General features: G+C 30.4%; 1 protein-coding gene across 1 annotated transcript; it reads left to right on the top strand.

Annotated features, from left to right (window-relative positions):
* The first annotated feature begins 10,240 nt into the window (after positions 1 to 10,240).
* LOC130806501 (polyol transporter 5) lies at positions 10,241 to 15,677 on the top strand. Its single transcript, XM_057671613.1, has 3 exons — positions 10,241 to 10,510; positions 13,347 to 13,938; positions 14,696 to 15,677. The coding sequence occupies exons 1-3, from the start codon at positions 10,375 to 10,377 to the stop codon at positions 15,579 to 15,581; spliced, it is 1,614 nt and encodes a 537-aa protein (XP_057527596.1). The 5' UTR covers positions 10,241 to 10,374; the 3' UTR covers positions 15,582 to 15,677.
* The last annotated feature ends 2,350 nt before the right edge of the window (positions 15,678 to 18,027 follow it).

Raw genomic sequence — 18,027 nt, 5'->3', positions numbered from 1 at the left:
AATTGATTTTCATTAATCTTCAGATATCTCTCAGTTTTCATTGATTCAAGTTGAAAGCTTTAAGATTAATGACATTAAAACTGATCCAATTACACTCAATATTCCCCAAATTTCATCAAGTTCAAAACTTTAATAACCTAAAAATCCAAAATGAAAATAATCAAAGTAGTGTAGTTGTTCTTCAAATTTCCCAAAAAATTACCTCAAATTTAACTAAATTAAAAAGTGAAAAAGAAGAAAAAAGGGTGAAAAAAATGCTGGAGTGTCAGATTCTGCTATATCTTTTTCAAACTTTTAAAAAGTTCCTCAAATTTAAAGTTATGAAAATAATTACATTAACATTTACCGCTAAAATCAAGAACTCAATCTTTGAAAATTTATCAACCATACTTATCAACTTTGGGATTTTCTATTGAAGAGGATGAAGGCATGATGTAATTGAAGTGATTAATAGAAGTACAATAAACGAAAGAAAAGAAGAATTAAGAAGACAATGTATGTATGCAAACAATAGGGGTAAAATTAGAAAATAGGAGGGAAATAAAGAAAAGGAATTGAGGAAATGGTACGTTTAATGAAGTCACATGCCTCTCACATGCAAAGTCAACGCCCCACTTGACGGTCATCTGATGGTTTCCGTCAAGTGATAGTCTTTTGAAAACAAAAATATCATATAAGGTAGTTTTTTGCAAAAAAAATTAAATTTGAAGTTTTTTTTCAAAAGGTGCTATAAATTAGGTAGTTTTTTTGTAATTTTTCCTTTTTGAAAAAGAAAAGAAAAAGAAGACTTGTAACAAAATAATACAAAGAAATGAATAGAAAGGGAAATTCCACGCAATACCCCTAAATTATCGGCTTTTTCATATGGCAGATAAATATTTTTTTTAAATTCACGTTGTGATCTTAAGATACCAACTTTTCCACGTGGTAGATAAAAAGGAGTCTTTTTGTTAACTTTCAGTTATGTTTTCCGAACACAATGACTTTTTTTCAAAAAAAAGACCTCGAGATCATCCTACTTGGCTACATATTTCGTAATTTAGTCGAAATAAGTAGTTAATTTAATAAAAAAAAATTTAACACATTGTCCAACGGATCACCACAAGGAAAAATTGGAAGCTAAGGGTCATCACGTGGATTTATTGTTTACCTCTACCACGTAGAAAAGCAAAAAATTCAGGGTCGCTACATGTAATTTCCCTAAAAGAAATAATAAAAGGTTATACATAATTACATATAATTATCATATTTTCCAAATTAATCACTTTGTAATTATAAGTAATCATTTTAAAATAATAAATATACATTAAATCAACCAATAAATATGATTTTACGGTGGAACTATCGCATTTGAAAATTTATAAATTATTAATGTTCTTGTTCAAGCAAGACCAACTCCGAAATAATCCAAGTCTAGCTGATTCTACTGTTGGCATGGCCCAATTAATTTTCATGAAACTGGACCATTAAACTCCATCAGGTCGGGTAGACGTATGAGACTAGTCAACGCCATTGTGATTACACGAATTGTAGTATCAGACAGTCTAATTAAGAGACGCGTCTTATACATATGTTAAATAGCTACTGCTCATCTAATACAAACTATGAGAATCTTTTATTTTTGATCGTCTTACCGAAAGACGGTCTCTCAAAAGAGTAGCTCTCGCAATTAGTCGGGCTCATAATAAATTTCAACATCATCTTAATCATTTTTTAAATGAAATTTGAATTTTAAATCAAAACATTATGGTGAGCTAGGTGAGAATCCAACCATGAGCATAACGTGAAAAGTAATAAGTATAAGTCATTAAATCACAAGATTATGAGCATGAAATTAAAAGTATAAGCCATGAGATTATAAAAAAATTAAAGTTTAGGACTTCTGCGAATTACAATCTCGATATTTTTTTTGCGATTTCAACCACCAAAGTATTAAAGTCTACTGCGTTTAGGAATTCAGGCCAAAACATATAATTTCGATCATTTTAGTGTTCACAATTTTAGGACAAATGGTCGAAATTCTGCTATATGATCCGAATGCTGTAGACTTTTATAGTTTGGTGTTGTAATTCACAAAAAATACACATTAAAATTATAATTCGAAAAAGTCTTAAATTTTAAAAAGGTTATTTGCAAATTATTAAAAAAAATATTTAATTTTTTGCAAATTGAGATAGAAGTACATCTTACTCCTGTTATAGTTTGTCCAAGTTGTAGATTCAAATAGGTCAAAGGTTTGTATATTTTGGACTGTGTTGTTGACTTGTAGCTGGCAACAAGCTGGTTATACCGATATTATAATTTTGAAAATAAGATTATTGTGAATGCTACTAATTGGTGGATGTGGATGTGCATGTGAACGTCTGAACCAAGCGAAAATTTCGTCTCTTTCAAAATACTTCTGATGTTTGATTTTTAAAGTGATCTTATGTCTTAATTTAATTCTTAATATTTATAATTATGTATAATAGAAAATTATAAAATTTAACATTAATAATTTTTTTTATCGAAATGAATTAAATAAGATTTTATTTAATTATGTTTTAACTTATAAATAAAAATTAATCACAAATTAAGAGAGATAAGTAAATAGTACAAGTATTTTCAATATTGCAAATAAATTGAAACGGTGGAAGTATAATTTAATGGTAATTGTGTAAAAAAGTTGAATCACATGAGAATACAACTAAAGAAAAAATTACAAAATAAAAAAATTAACATTTGAAATAAATATACCAAAACAAAAAATGAGATATTTAATTTGAATAAGGCGTAATAAATTATTACCAATCCACAAAACAATCACGACTCATTTGGTTAAGGGTATTAAATGGTGGTAATGAAAATGATTTATAGTGTAAAATTCATCAAAAGTTTCATATCATTCCCATAATCTTATTACCACCTAATACCACTTGTCTCAATGATGATGCATAAGAATGAATTTTATAAAGAAAATGAGATAATTGAAGTTGGATAAGCATAACCATCCAGATAATCAAAAGATTTTTCAACTAAATTACACTAATTTTTTATTTCCATTGTCACCGTTTATTATCACCTATTAAATAGACCATTACTTGTATAATTTGAAGGGTGAAAGATCATATACAAACAAGCTATGGATTGACGTAGTCGGATGACAAATTTCAACTTTATAAACTACTCTATAATCTTATTAAATTAACAGTTGGATACTTGGATCAATGGTAGTCCACTAATGGACTAAACTTTATAAAATATACTAGCAAATAAATTCATAAATGAATTGCGATTTGCGAATATAACTTTAATGTTTTAGGCTATTGCAAATTGTTTTTTTAATTACAGTTAATAAAGTATTAATGTCTATATTATTAAGGTCATTCAAAAATAAAAAAAAAAATTATTTCGTACTAATATAATAAGTATAATAGTACTTTGTCTCTTATAGATTGAATTAAAGAGAAAATTGATATTTTAAGAAAAAGGTGAATAATGGTAATAAATGAAGAGAGAGAATAAATTGTATGGATGAAATTAAAAAAGATTAATAATGTATGGATGAAATTAAAAGAAAATGTTGAACCATTGTCCAAAAATAGAAATGATGTAAATTAAGTAGGACAGACTAAAATGGCAAATGTTGCAAATTTAATGAGACGGAGGGAGTATGTAATTATAAAACGATATTTGTAAATTAATATTAGATGGACGATATTTGACATTTTTTTCCATGACTATGAGGAATCAATTATATTTAAAATATGTACTGATTTGATATACTCTCTTAGTTGCTTTTTGTTTGTCCTTGTTATTTTTTGCACGTATTTTAAAGTGAGTTTAGAGTTTTTAATATCTTTAAGTACGCATCATAAAAAATTATAAAAATTATATATTAGAAAACTTTAAATCAAGATTTAACAAAATCTTAAATAAATATATTTTATCTTTAATACATAATTCAAAAATCTAATATAAATTTCTCTCAAAGTGAAAAAATTTAAAATTGACAAATAAAATAGAAAAGGAAAGTTTTATTGTACTCTACTCATTGTAAGGTAAATAATACTTTTGTGACATTTGCAAAGAAAGTTGTTTTTCCAATAATGACTATTGTGTGTTGAAATATTTAAAATTTAATGTAATAGTTGCTCTACTACTTATACAACTTAATAACTCTAATCAGAACTTTGAACTACGCATAATAATAAAAGTCTGTAAAATAACTGACATTTAAAAAATAACTAATAGGTTTTATTTATCATTTTACAACTTTTTTATTGAATTGTATGATATAATCATAAATCATAATAAATACTAATAAAAGAAATAAAAATAACACATGAAAACTTTTTAGAGTTTTCCTAAATAAATTTAAAGTTAAATTAGGTTAGTATTTTTAGTAAAGCCATAATTGATTGCGTGGAAACCTATTTTCCTAAATAAATTTAAAACTTAATAAGATAATCATTTTATATGTAAGTAAAAAATATTTTTGAAAAATATATTTATTTAAATTATTAAATGCTTTTTTAAATCACTTCAAAATTTTTTTTAAAAAATTTAGTTTAAATTGACTCAAAATAAGCTGAATTCATTCATAAATAGTTAGTTTACTTTATTTAATTGAATTTTAGAAGTCCATAAAAAATATCTTATAGTCAAATTTACGAGCTAAATTAGATTAAATATTTTAGTAAATTATATTATTATTTAAAGTAATTATTTTATTAAAATATATAGTATTTACATACTTTTCTTAAACAAAATAGTTTTTTTCTTGCGATATTCATTGAGAATTATATATATATATATATATACTAAACTCTATGAATTACACAAGCTTCTAGACAAGTATTGGAGACCAAAGGGTCGCATTTTTGGCCGGCCCCACTTAGCTTTGTGTTGGGATGAGTTATCCCACATCGATAAATTGAAGTGTGTGCACTTGTGTCCTCCCGTTAATATGCTGGCATTCACAATAAGTCCAGCCTAATTTAACATGGTATCAGAGCAATAAAAGAAAGAAACAAGTATTCAACTTCCGGTTTATTGCTTAACAAATATGTCCACACACTTCTAGAAAAATCATCGACGATGGTCAAAAAATAACGAGATCCACACAAAGAGGGTGTCCTGTAAGGCCCCCATAAATCAACATGAACCAATTCAAATAAACGAATAGCTTTACTATTGCTAATTGGAAAACTATTCCTATGTTGTTTAGCACGAGGACAAACATCACAGGATTTATTTTTAATGTCTCTCGCAGAACCACTCACAAACGGAAGATGTTGTAGAACTTTTCCCGACGGATGTCCCAACTGTTGATGCCATAACTCTGCAGAACGACTTCGATCAATCTTCAAAGCTTTCACCCCAGGAACACCGCGGAAATAATAAAGTCCTTCCACCCGATCACCCGCTCCAGTCACCTTCCTCGTCGCTAGGTCCTGTATAACACACAATTTTTTAGTGAATTGCATAGTACAATTTGATTCATCACATAATTGTGAAGCAGAAATTAAATTGCAGTTTAATTCTGAAACATAGAGAACATTTTTAATAATCAATCCTCCTTCCAATTCCACCGAACCCATCAAAGAAGCATTTGCATATTTGCCATCCGGTAAACCTACCGGATAATGAGACACATGGACCACATTAATCAAAAGAGACGCATCATATGTTACATGATTTGACGCGCCTGTGTCGATTATCTAATCAACACCCTGCTTACCATGGAGTTTTGGCTTGAGAGTATTAAGATGGTCTAGGAGTTGCTGAACCTGAGCCGCGGAAACCCCCGCAAGAGCTGAGCCATCAGCTTGAGTAGGAGCAGCACCTTGTGTTCCTTGAGTAGCAGACCCTCCTGTCTTGTTTGCACGGGCAGGAGGTGTTGATCCCTTTCCACGACCTGCTGCACGCCCCCCTCTGCGAGCCGAAGACGTGCTACCACGACCATTACCACGGCCTCCTCGAGGCCTATCACCCCACCAATCCAGGTATCCATGAAGCTGAAAGCAAGAGGCTTCGACATGCCCCTCACGATTGCAGTAGGTACAAGTAAACTTTGGTTTCGGGTCAGATTGTACCTTGAAAGCCATGACGCTGTCTCGATTAGAGGCCACTGTATCAGTCGAGCTAAGCCTCTCAGCCTGAATAATTTGTTGATAGGATTTGTCCACCCCCGGAAGAGGGTCCTGAGTAGACCTGGGAAAACGGTCGGTCGGTCGGGTTTTGGGTCGGATCAATTTCGGTCGGGTCATTTTCGGGTCGGGTCAGTTTCGGATCAAGTCAGTTTCAGGTCGGATCACTCTGGGTTTCGGGTAGGTTCAGATTGACCCAACGGGTTACCATAAAACATTAGAATATCCAATCGACTAATTCAACATAAAAAAAAATCATTAAAATGTCTAAAAAAATCATTAGAGAAATTACATGTACGATTTTCAAAAAATAGTTGGTATGTTAGGTTCATTTAAGTGCAAGAAAAATAGAGGAATTCATACTTATTTTGAAAGACTTGTAAGATACGCGCTTTATAAAAGTTATTTTGTTTATTATAATTGTAACGTTAGATAAAAATGACGTTAAAATTATTTTCACAATTTTCATGTTGGAAAGATATACAACTAACTAAGTACTTATTTCGTCTTATAAGATACGCGTTTTATAATTTAGGGTAGCGACATTCGTTTTTTGAAAAGCTCATTCAAACGTGCGAAACGTTCGTATAAATTATATTGATTTGCTTACTGAAATGCAGAAGAATTAAAAACTCATTTGACTGATTTAACAAGATACATGTATTCAATTAAGATGATTATAACGTCCTGTTTTTAAAGAAAAATAATTACGATGGCTAAAAAGACGTTAAATACGTGTTTTTTGAGATATATTGATGAGTTTTAGGGTTCAAGTGATATACTCAATATGTTGAGATACTTTGAAAACTAAAATTTTATTTGAAATGAATTCTAACATTGAAATTACTCTAAAAATTAATATTAAATCGGTCAAAACGGGTCGGTTTCCGGTCGGGTCATTTTCGGTCGGGTAATTATCGGGTCGGTCATGTTTCGGATTAAGTCGCTTTCGGGTCGGTCGGGTTCGGATTTTGTCGGGTCGGGTCCCGGGTTCATTTTCGGGTCGGATCAAATTTTCCCAGGTCTAGTCCTGAGTAAGAAGTTGACCTCGGATAGAGGCAAACTTGTCATCCAAACCAATCAAAAAATGATGTATGTAGTCATTTTCCCGCAATTTTTTCACTTGGGAAACAATATTACAGGAACATTTCCCACAAGAACACGACGGAACAGTTATATATGTGTGGAGTTCATCCCAAATTTTGGCCAAACGACCAAAATATGTTGTAACAGGTTCATTTTTCTCCTGCTTACACAAGCCCAAAGAGAGCTTCAATTGACAAATCCTTGTGTCATTGACAACACAAAAGCGATTTTTAAGGTTTGTCCATAGCAAGTTAGCATCATCATATTCACCAATCGTAGAACAAATATTCGGTTCTAGAGTATTGGTAATCCAAGAGACCAACATTGAATGAACGACCTCTCAATCCTCTAGTTTCTGGACATCAGTAGGTTTCACAATCGAGCCATCAACGAAACCAAACTTTCGTTTGGCCTTCAACGAGGTCTTGATCGCCCTCGCCCACTCATCGTAGTTCTCACCACGAAGCTGAATAGGAGTGATGATATTTCCCGGACCATCACTTGAGCCCAAGTGATAGACTAAATCAACCTTGGGTACAGATTTGTCTTCCTCACCAGGCATGATAACGAATTTGTAGAGAAAAAAAAATACGTGATAACTCTTTCTCAATTATACGTGATTAATGATATTTCTCAATTAGGCTGAACTTATTGTGAATGCCAGCATATTAACGGGAGGACACGAGTGCACACACTTTATAAGTCAAGGAGATATATACTATCCCAAAACCATATGACAATGGGAAGAAGGTCTCTAATAGCTTATAAAGCGTGCACACCATTTTCAATTTATCGATGTGGGATAACTCATCCCAACACTTTGCCTCTCCTTATAGCCTCTCTAATAAGAGCTTGTTAGCAACGGGCTAAATAAGGCTGTTGCTCGAAATGATGGATGAGAATTGACATTTTCAGTTATACGAGTCATTCTCCATTTAACTGATATATAGTAATTGTAGTAAAAATCAAGAGTTTGATGTTAATATAAATTCAATCATATATATTTATTTTAACCTTTTTTTAGAGTAAGATTGAAACAATTACCAAAATTCATGACTTTTGGTACAATTACTTGCAATTTGCTGCGTGGAATATAAGGGTTTTTCTTACCATCTCTCTCTCTCTCTTTTTTTTTTTTTTAATTTTTATTTTGCAAAAAATTGCTGAAATTATATGTTTAATATAATCTTTGTTTTTTCAATAGCTACAGTACCTTTTTTTGTGAGAAATATAGTTATTTGAAAAAAATCGAGAATAATTTAATATTTATATTATTTTTATCCTTGATTTATTTCATTCCCATATATAATAACCTATCGGTTTATGCGTAATACTATAATTAATTTTCTATAATTTTAATAACTTTGTTGTAAAGCGAAGAGGTACATAACTAAATCTATGCATGTGGTGCAATATGCATGGGTTAATTAGAAAACCCCATAATATATGGAAAATATTTATAACGATATAAACCGTTAAAATAAAAATCGAATTTATTAATTAACTATGAATAATTCAAACTTTAAAAGTGTTTTCTTAAAGAGATTTGAGGTTACCGCTAACCTGGGATAACAATATATATTTTGCCAAAAAAATTAAAATGAAAAAACTCTAACTACGTCCTTCCTAGTTTGTTCCGTGGCCCACTTTTCTTACGGTGGCCACCAGCAGCCCAAACTCACATCCTTCTCAAGTCTTAACCTCTTTTTACGTTTATCCGTATATTCACTAAATAAAAGATTCTACTTTTTTCAATCGTGAATATATTTTGTGAGAACTAAATTAAGAAACAAAAGAAGTAGAAATCAACTATATTACAATTTAACATGAACAAATCAACATCAAAGATTAATGGGTATAGTATAAATAAAGGTAAATTTTAACCATTAAATAATTGTATACTATAGAGAATGAGTGACAGTGACTATTAAGAAAAGTCATCAGTTTCAAACTACTTAATTAACTAGCAGACAATGCATAATTTAATTACATTAGCTTACCACACAAAACTCAAACAAGTTGTCTACAATATAATATTCCTTTTCTCACCATAAGATTTTCAATCTTTTATTTTAGTCTCATATTTTTACTCTATAATATTTATATTTTATATTTTAGATAATATTCATCACTTTTTTTAATTTTTATTTACACATTTTTTATACTTTTAATTACACCCACACAGTTCTAATATTGTCACTATATTTTAATATTTGCGCAATTGTGCAATTATAAGTTATTCAAATATCAAGGTGACAACCTTCTCTCATGAACTTTGTCTTATTAGGTCATGACAATTCGTCATATAATTTCACCGTGGCCCACTCGTGTGGACATGAAACATCTTTTGGCTCGGGCCCACAAACCTATAGGTCAAAAGCGTTGACTTATACATACTCTAGATGAAGTTCATTGTTTCCCAAAACCATATGGTTGTAGAAGGATTAGTTCACCCAATATGTATGCAAGTCTACAACCCACTATTTTGTCAATGTGGGATCTTGTTTCACATGTGAAGTATTTCCAACACTCTCCCTCACATGTGAACCGCATCATACCAAGAACCACTTCGGCACTAATAACATATTAGGCCGTGATAATTCGTCACATAATCTCACCGTGGCCCACTCACGTGGATACATGACATCCGTGGGCTCAGGATCACAAATCCACGATTCAAGAGCGTAGACTTGCACATACACTCGGTGAGGTTCATTGTTTTCCAAAACCATATGATTGTACGAGGATTACCCCACCCAATATATATGCGAGTCTACAACCACTATTTTATCGATATGAAATCTTGTCTCACATGTAAAGTATTTCCAACATGTCTAACTTTTCTTTGTAGTCTGTTTTACTAGATTTACCCTATATTTATATTTGACTGTAACTCGCATTATATCTTTAATTGTCTCTACGTATTTAATTTATATTTCCATCACATCCACACATTTCTGTCGTAACTTAATATTTTGACCCTAAAAGTCTTAGCTATGATGTAAGCAAAGCTTTCAAGTGCATTTCTATCAATTTTCTCCTATTTATAATTGCTCTTCTTTAACCTTTCCTACACAAATCAATCCAAAAAAACTCACACACTCCCCAACTTTCTCTCTCTAAATTTTCTTGTTGGTGAATAAAAAAAAGAAAAACAATGTCTGAAGCAGCAGCACCAGCTGCAAGTAAAGTTATGGCAGATTTTGATCCTGTTAAGAAGCCTCCTAAGAGAAATATGTTTGCTTTTGCTTGTGCTTCTTTGGCTTCTATGACTTCAGTCTTGCTTGGCTATGGTACATATTTCTTTTCTTTATTTTATACTTTTACAGGCCGTTTGGTTAGTGGTACTAAATGATGGTAATGGAAATGATTTAGTATGTAAAATTTCTTTCAAAAGTTCTATATCATTCTCATGATAATGAAACTTAATTTGATCACAAAAATGTTTTTTTTCTATAAACTTCCATTATCACCTAATACAATCTCTCCCAATGGTAATGCATTGGAATGAATTTTATGAAAAAAATGAGATGATTGCATGACCATCAAGGAAGTCAAGAGATTTTTCAATCAAAATTACACTAGTTTTTCATTCCCATTACCATCGTTTATTAACACCGTACCACCGTTTATTTTAATTTAAATGAGGGAATCTAGAATTGGACGACCTACACAATCATTCGATTAAAATCTTCTTAAATACTCTGATTCCTCATATTCATTATTATTGTCCTATTTAATTTTTGCATATATTCAATAACAAATATCTCAAATTGTGTTTAATTAAAAATTGATAATTAAATTTACATTGTAACGAATTAAACAAAATTTCACTTTACTATGTTTCAACTTAAATTTAAAAAAAATACAAATTAAAATTGTTTGATAAATAATATCAAAAAAAAAACAAAAAACAAATGGACAATAACAATAAATGTAAAGGAATATAATATAAAAATGAGAACCAAATAAAATTTGTATTCATTTAAAGATGAGTATTCACAGGCATATATATATATATATATATATATATATATATATATATATATATATATATATATATATATATATATATTTATTTATTTATTTATTTATTTATTCGAAATCTGCACATGTTAATAATTTTTAATAATGCTTTCAACTTGTAAAGTTTTAGTTAAAGATTTATTGGTAATGATATTCTAGCATCATTTTGACCATGTTAGGTGGGCAATAATAGAAGGATGAATAGTAAACTTAATTCCGACATGGAAAATGGATAATGAAATTGGTCCACACTCTATGTCAACATTCAACACCATACATAATATAAGTATTAATAATTACATCATATCTTATTCAATGAAATCAGCCTTATTTTCAAAGTGGGTGTGGACCATGTAAGCCCTACAAACACTTTGCTATTTTGACTATTTTTTATCAGAGTTTTGTTGATTAAATAAGATAATTTAAAGGAATTAAAGGAGTTAAAATGAAGTGAGAATGAATTGTATGAATGAAATTAAAACAGACTTGAAATGGATGGATGAGATTTAAAGGAACTGGTGGACCATCGTCTAAAAATAGAAATGATACATAATGAGTGGAACGGACTAAAATGACAATTGATGCAAATAAGTAGTACGGAAGGAGTATAATTTTTGTTTTATACGTCCCACCTATTTACTATATTTCTTTTTTTTTTTTTATAAAAAGTAATCCATTTCTATAGTAGGATACATCATATTTAAAGATAATAATAATAATTCTTTATACATTATTTTTTTTATTCTTATTCACACGCTTCTTGGCAATAGTAGTGTTATCCTCATAATTTAGTATTATTTTCTTAAATTTTCAATAATTAAGTCGCTTCTTATTTCTTAATATTTAACTCATTCACTTACAAACTCTCAAAGTAACAAGTCGTGTATACTAAGCAATGACAAAAAAAAATTGAAGGGCTACACGTTTTTGCTCATCCACAACTTGGTTGTAGAGTTTGCCCATAACTTTATTAACTCTCATTATCTCAATATCTCATCTATATTTGACCATTCTCAAACTCTATACTAATGTTTTATTATAAATTTTATTCAACACTCTTAAATTTGAAAAAATATTTGATATTTTTTTATGCTTCTTTCATCTTTAAAAGATTGCAGTAATAATATAAAATTATGAACCACTAAATAGTGTGGGTATGATTGAGATTAAAAGAAAATACGAGAAGAAGTGTAGATAAGAATTAAAGAAAGTGATGAGAATACTACCTAAAATAAAAATATTGCAAAGTAAAAAGACATACTAAAACAAAAAGTGTGTCATTCTCTTAGCCCTTAGGACACAGGAAACTTTGTGAAATGTTTGTTGCATAAGGGTTTTTTTTTTCGCTATTTATATTTCAAATTTATTTTTATTTTATATATTGGAGTTAATGTATAAGAAAACATTTAGTTAAATGAAATTTTATTTGACATAATGACTATTTTTTATAATAACTTCTTATGTTTATCAATTATGCAAAATTCAAAATATAAATAATAATAAAAAAAAACAAATTAACCAACTTAAAAAGTAAAATGTAACAAGTATAATTAAATAATTAAGTATTAAACCCGCCGTATCAATAAAATTAATTACTCTCTCATTTAGCATGATTTTCAATTTCGGGTTATTGCTCTCATTTTACATCATTTCTATTTTTAGAAATAGATCCACCACTTTCTTTTAATCTCATTCATACATGCTAGTTCTTTTTTTTTTTTTTAATTTCATCCGGACAATTCAATCTCTCTTTATTTATCATCAAATATCTATCTTTTCTAAAAACACACCTCAGATGCTAAATCAAAGCTAATTAGGATATAGAAGTAAGAGTATGATCGATTCTCACCTCTCTCGACCTAGTGATAAAAAATTCAGCTCACCTTATATGAAACAGTCTCATCATAAAACAAATTCATATAATTAGGTTATTGTCGAATATTCTAATCAATCACTTTAAAATTATAAATTATCACTGTAACATACTAAATTTACTTAATCAGTCCATAAAGATAATCTCATTATAAAATTATCTCATTTAAGAATTTGCGTAAAAAAAAATAACTTTTACATTTTCTTTTCATGATTGATTAATTATGGCAGATATAGGAGTAATGAGTGGGGCAGCAATCTACATCCAAAAAGATTGGAACCTATCGGACACAAAAATCCAATTCCTAGTGGGTACACTAAACATCTACTCCCTCTTCGGCTCATTCGCCGCCGGTAGGACGTCTGATTGGATTGGACGTCGCTACACGGTAGTATTAGCCGGAGGCATATTTTTCGTAGGAGCCCTGCTAATGGGGTTCGCTACGAACTATGCATTTTTAATGGTAGGACGTTTTGTGGCGGGTATAGGTGTTGGTTACGCACTTATGATTGCACCTGTTTATACTGCCGAAGTATCACCCGCCTCTTGTAGAGGATTTCTTACGTCTTTTCCTGAAGTTTTTATAAATGCTGGGATTTTATTTGGGTACGTTTCAAATGTTGCGTTTATGAAACTTGGTACTAATTTGAATTGGAGGTTAATGTTGGGAGTTAGCGCTATCCCTAGTGTGTTACTAGCTCTTGGTGTTCTTGCTATGCCCGAGTCGCCAAGGTGGCTTGTTATGCAAGGTAGACTTGCTGATGCTACTAAAGTTCTTTTGCGTACTTCCGACTCGCCTCAAGAGGCTCAACTTCGACTTAGGTATTATTTTTATGTGTTTTTTTTTTCACGTTTTTCAATTTTTTTTTATAAAATAACACGAATTATGAGGGGAGAAGCTAGATGAACCATTTAGAATGCACAATTTCTTGTGTGGGACAGTTTCACTGTGAGACGCTCTTTATATACATAGGCTGAATAAATCAACTAATACAATTTTTAGAGTATAAGCTCTTTGTTTTGAGGTTATCTCATTGAAAAAGGTCTCTTATAAGAGTAATTCTCTAAAAAGAGCTCTTTTGAAAGAAAAAATGGGAAGAATTATTTACAAAATTATAAGAAAAAGTGACAACCGATATCTAGAATGGATCCCCTCTTATGGAAAAGAAACAAAACTATAACTATTAGTAATACTCCCTCCTATTCACCCTAATAGTTCTATTTGACTCGAGACATTTGTCAATAATATAATAATTCTATTATTAATATCTCTAATTGTACATAATTAAAATTTGTACAAAGTTTATATTAATGATCTTTGCATTGAAACGAATAAAATAAGATCCCACTTGACTATATTATAACTTATAGATTAAAAATAAAATACTAGTTACGAGTAATTGATGAATATCGTCAAAAATCAAATGAGACATGAGTAGTGACTAATAAGGAAATCGTGAGAAAGTGATAATTGCTTTCTAACTGAGATAAAACTCGATTCTCACTTATATGTTACATAATCTTTTTTGCTTATTTAATTTATCTTTTTATTAGTTAATTGAACTTATTTTGTAATTAGGGATATCAAAGAGGCCGCAGGGATCCCACTTGAATGTAACGATGATATAGTTGTTGTTGATAAGTCAAAAAGAAAATCTGGTCAGGGAGTTTGGAAAGAACTCTTGATCAACCCCACACCCGCCGTAAGACGTGTATTAATTGCTGGTATCGGAATTCACTTTTTCCAACAAGCCTCCGGCATTGACGCCGTGGTTTTATACAGTCCAAGAATTTTCGGCAAGGCTGGAATCACAAGTGACATGAACAAGTTACGTGCGACTGTTGCAGTCGGATTTGTTAAGACTATGTTCATATTAGTTGCAACATTTACTCTCGACAAATTCGGAAGAAGACCATTACTATTAACTAGTGTTGGGGGTATGATCATAGCCCTTATAACCCTAGCCACATCTTTAACCATAATTGACCATTCTCATGACAAGGTTATGTGGGCCATAGCCTTGTGTATAACTATGGTTTGTGCTTATGTGGCAGCATTTTCTATAGGATTAGGTCCTATCACATGGGTCTATAGTTCCGAAGTGTTCCCCTTAAGGTTAAGGGCACAAGGTACAAGTATTGGTGTTGCAGTTAATAGGGTTATTAGTGGAATTATTTCATCCTTTTTTCTGTCTTTGTCCAATGGAATTACTACAGGTGGCGCGTTCTTTCTCTTTGCTGGAATTGCTATTATTGCTTGGTTTTTCTTCTTTACATTTCTTCCGGAGACTCAAGGAAGAACACTAGAGAATATGGATGAGTTGTTTGAGGATTTTAGGTGGAAGGACTCTTTGCATGGTAAGAAGCCAAATGATAATGTTAATGAGGATAGCACAAAAAAGGAAAGCAATGGGATCAATGGAAAGAGTCAAATACAATTGGAAGCAACAACAAACAATCAATGAATATAAATAGTTTTATTTTTTTCCGTTTCATTTTGTTTGTCGCAAAAAGGACGGTGATGATATTAATAGAAAAGGTCGAATACAATTGGAAGCAACTATGAACAACAATCAATGAATTATACCAAGTTTTAATTTTTTTTAATAGCTAAGTAGTTGCGTACTTAAGTGTAGTTGATGAACAATATGCCTAATAGAGGTTGTTATACACCCTTTGATATTTATCTCTATTACTTCAATGATATAGTGATCGAAAACCATGTACACTCATGTGTTTTAAGGATGTATATGTACACTCAAATCAAATACGTATTACTTTTTAGTTTTCGATTAATAATGGATTATTTATGGTAAATTGATTCAATAAATTATGTGGATTTGATTTTTTTTAATGTATGTAAAGTTGTAAATGTTTATTATCTAGAGGTCAATTTAAAATAACATTATTGTTTTCACAAAAAATCAATATCGTATACGACATATCAATTAAAACCCGCCTAAATGAAACATTAAATGTAAATTACTCGATGGTCGTCTTAAAATCTTGATTTATTCAACTACTAACATAGAAATATACTTTCTTGGTTTATTTATATTTTAACTCTGCCTTTAAAAAATTATAATTAAATGAGAAAAAAATTGATTGATTAAAAACATGACTTTGGCATCTAAAACTTGTTTTAATTATTTGATTTTATACCAAGTGGTCTTCCTAGAAAGATCATGGGTGTAGACGGTAGTGATTAGAGGTGTTTATTTATGTTATCAAGTCGATTTCTCGGGTTATGTGTCCAAGTTTGCTTTTACATAGTTATAAATCTATTTTGAAGTCGAGTTTAATTATAAGATCGAATAAATATCCAACCGCTGATTTGTATTAATACCTTTACTTAAGACTTGTAAGAGCCAAAATGATTCACTTGTATATAAATTTTATTTTTTTCATATACTTATTCCGTTCTATTATACGTGCTACTGCCTATTAATAGTGACATCTTCCACACAATATGATATAATCAGGTGCGAGTATTTCAAAACATAAATTCTTGATGATCGATGATAATCATTAATCAATAAACTTGCAATTTGAACAAAATTAGTAACAGCAGGTCACTTGAGAGACCGTTTCTCTAATAGATATCTCTCAAGCCTAGCCCATTAAAACTTAATGCTTATTTTTACTCTACATCTTTCTTTATAAATTGATCTAATTAAAGATAATCGCTCAAAAAGACCATCTCTCACAATAATTTGTAAATTAGTAATTACCAAAATTGGAATGCATGTGGAAATGGTGCCGGAAATTGACCCAATTGTGGTCCTTGATGCTATAGTGCACTTTTAAATTTGACCATATTATTACCGTTTAGTGTACCTATTTAATGGCTCATGATTCCATCTCATCATGTGCCTTCAAAATCAATAAGAATCTAACTTGATGCGCCAAACGTCTCGTTATGTGAGTTGTTAACCGTTATGGTACTTTGTTAAATATATAAATTCTGACCAACGTTGGAAGTTTATGATGGGTGAAAATTATCTTGCTATAGATATATATGGTCATATTGTTACAATAGGTGACTATATTGTGATATGTTTTCCTTGTATAAAAAAACCTTCTATTAAGACTTTTTTTCTATCTGTCCTGTTACCTTGTACAGTATAGAATTATAAACAGGTAAATAAGCTGAGAGCTAATTCTCAGTCCAGATGATCAGAGGATGACATTTTCAACCTCTCTACGAGGTCTAAGGCCCAAGGCCTGAAAGACCAAAAAAGAAGACAATTAATTTTTCTTTGTTTCGAACCTGAGACGTCATGAAAAGAAAACGAGCTTTATACAATGAAATTTTGTCAGTTTATCTAGTTGAGTAATTAGATGGTAAAATTGGAGTTGAAATTTCAAAATTTGTTAAGTATTTGTTGCTTGTGTAATATAATACTCAACAGCACGTCTTGTATGAGACCGTCTCATCGTGAGACGGATTCATACAAAAGGTTTATTAATATAAAATATTAAGAAACAACAAAAACTAAATTCCCACTTGTACTGGTAGAAAATGTAATTGTTGATGTAGCTAAATTACATGGCCGTTGATTAGAAAGGGTAAAGCGGGCTACCGCCTAGGCCCTTAAATTCTTCAAAACCCAAAAAACTTACTTTTATGTATATAATAAGTGATATTAATTTGAATTAAATTTAGATATAACTTACATTTTTTGCTAAGTAATATAAATTCTTAGTGTTTTTTTTGTAAAATAGTTTAAATATCAACAATAAAAAACAAAATGTGTATTATATTATTCGTTACGCCTTAAATTTTTAGGGGCCCTTTTTTATCTTTTGTTCTGGGCTCAAAATTCAATGGGATGGCCCTGCTAAATGACATTACTTCTTACAAGTTACAAGTATTAAATAATAACTTATACAACTACAATAATATGTTAT

The sequence above is a fragment of the Amaranthus tricolor genome, chromosome 2 (genome assembly GCF_026212465.1).
Source record: "Amaranthus tricolor cultivar Red isolate AtriRed21 chromosome 2, ASM2621246v1, whole genome shotgun sequence".
NCBI classification, from domain to species: Eukaryota; Viridiplantae; Streptophyta; class Magnoliopsida; order Caryophyllales; family Amaranthaceae; genus Amaranthus; species Amaranthus tricolor.
The sequence above is the reverse complement of the archived record's forward strand: the minus strand, read 5'-3'. Positions and strand labels throughout refer to the sequence as shown.

Coding starts and splice junctions, on each gene's coding strand:
- LOC130806501 (XM_057671613.1), top strand. CDS start 10,375: ATGTCTGAAGCAGCAGCACCAGCTGCAAGTAAAGTTATGGCAGATTTT. Junction 10,511..13,346: donor TTCAGTCTTGCTTGGCTATG/GTACATATTTCT, acceptor TAATTATGGCAG/ATATAGGAGTAATGAGTGGG. Junction 13,939..14,695: donor GAGGCTCAACTTCGACTTAG/GTATTATTTTTA, acceptor TTTTGTAATTAG/GGATATCAAAGAGGCCGCAG.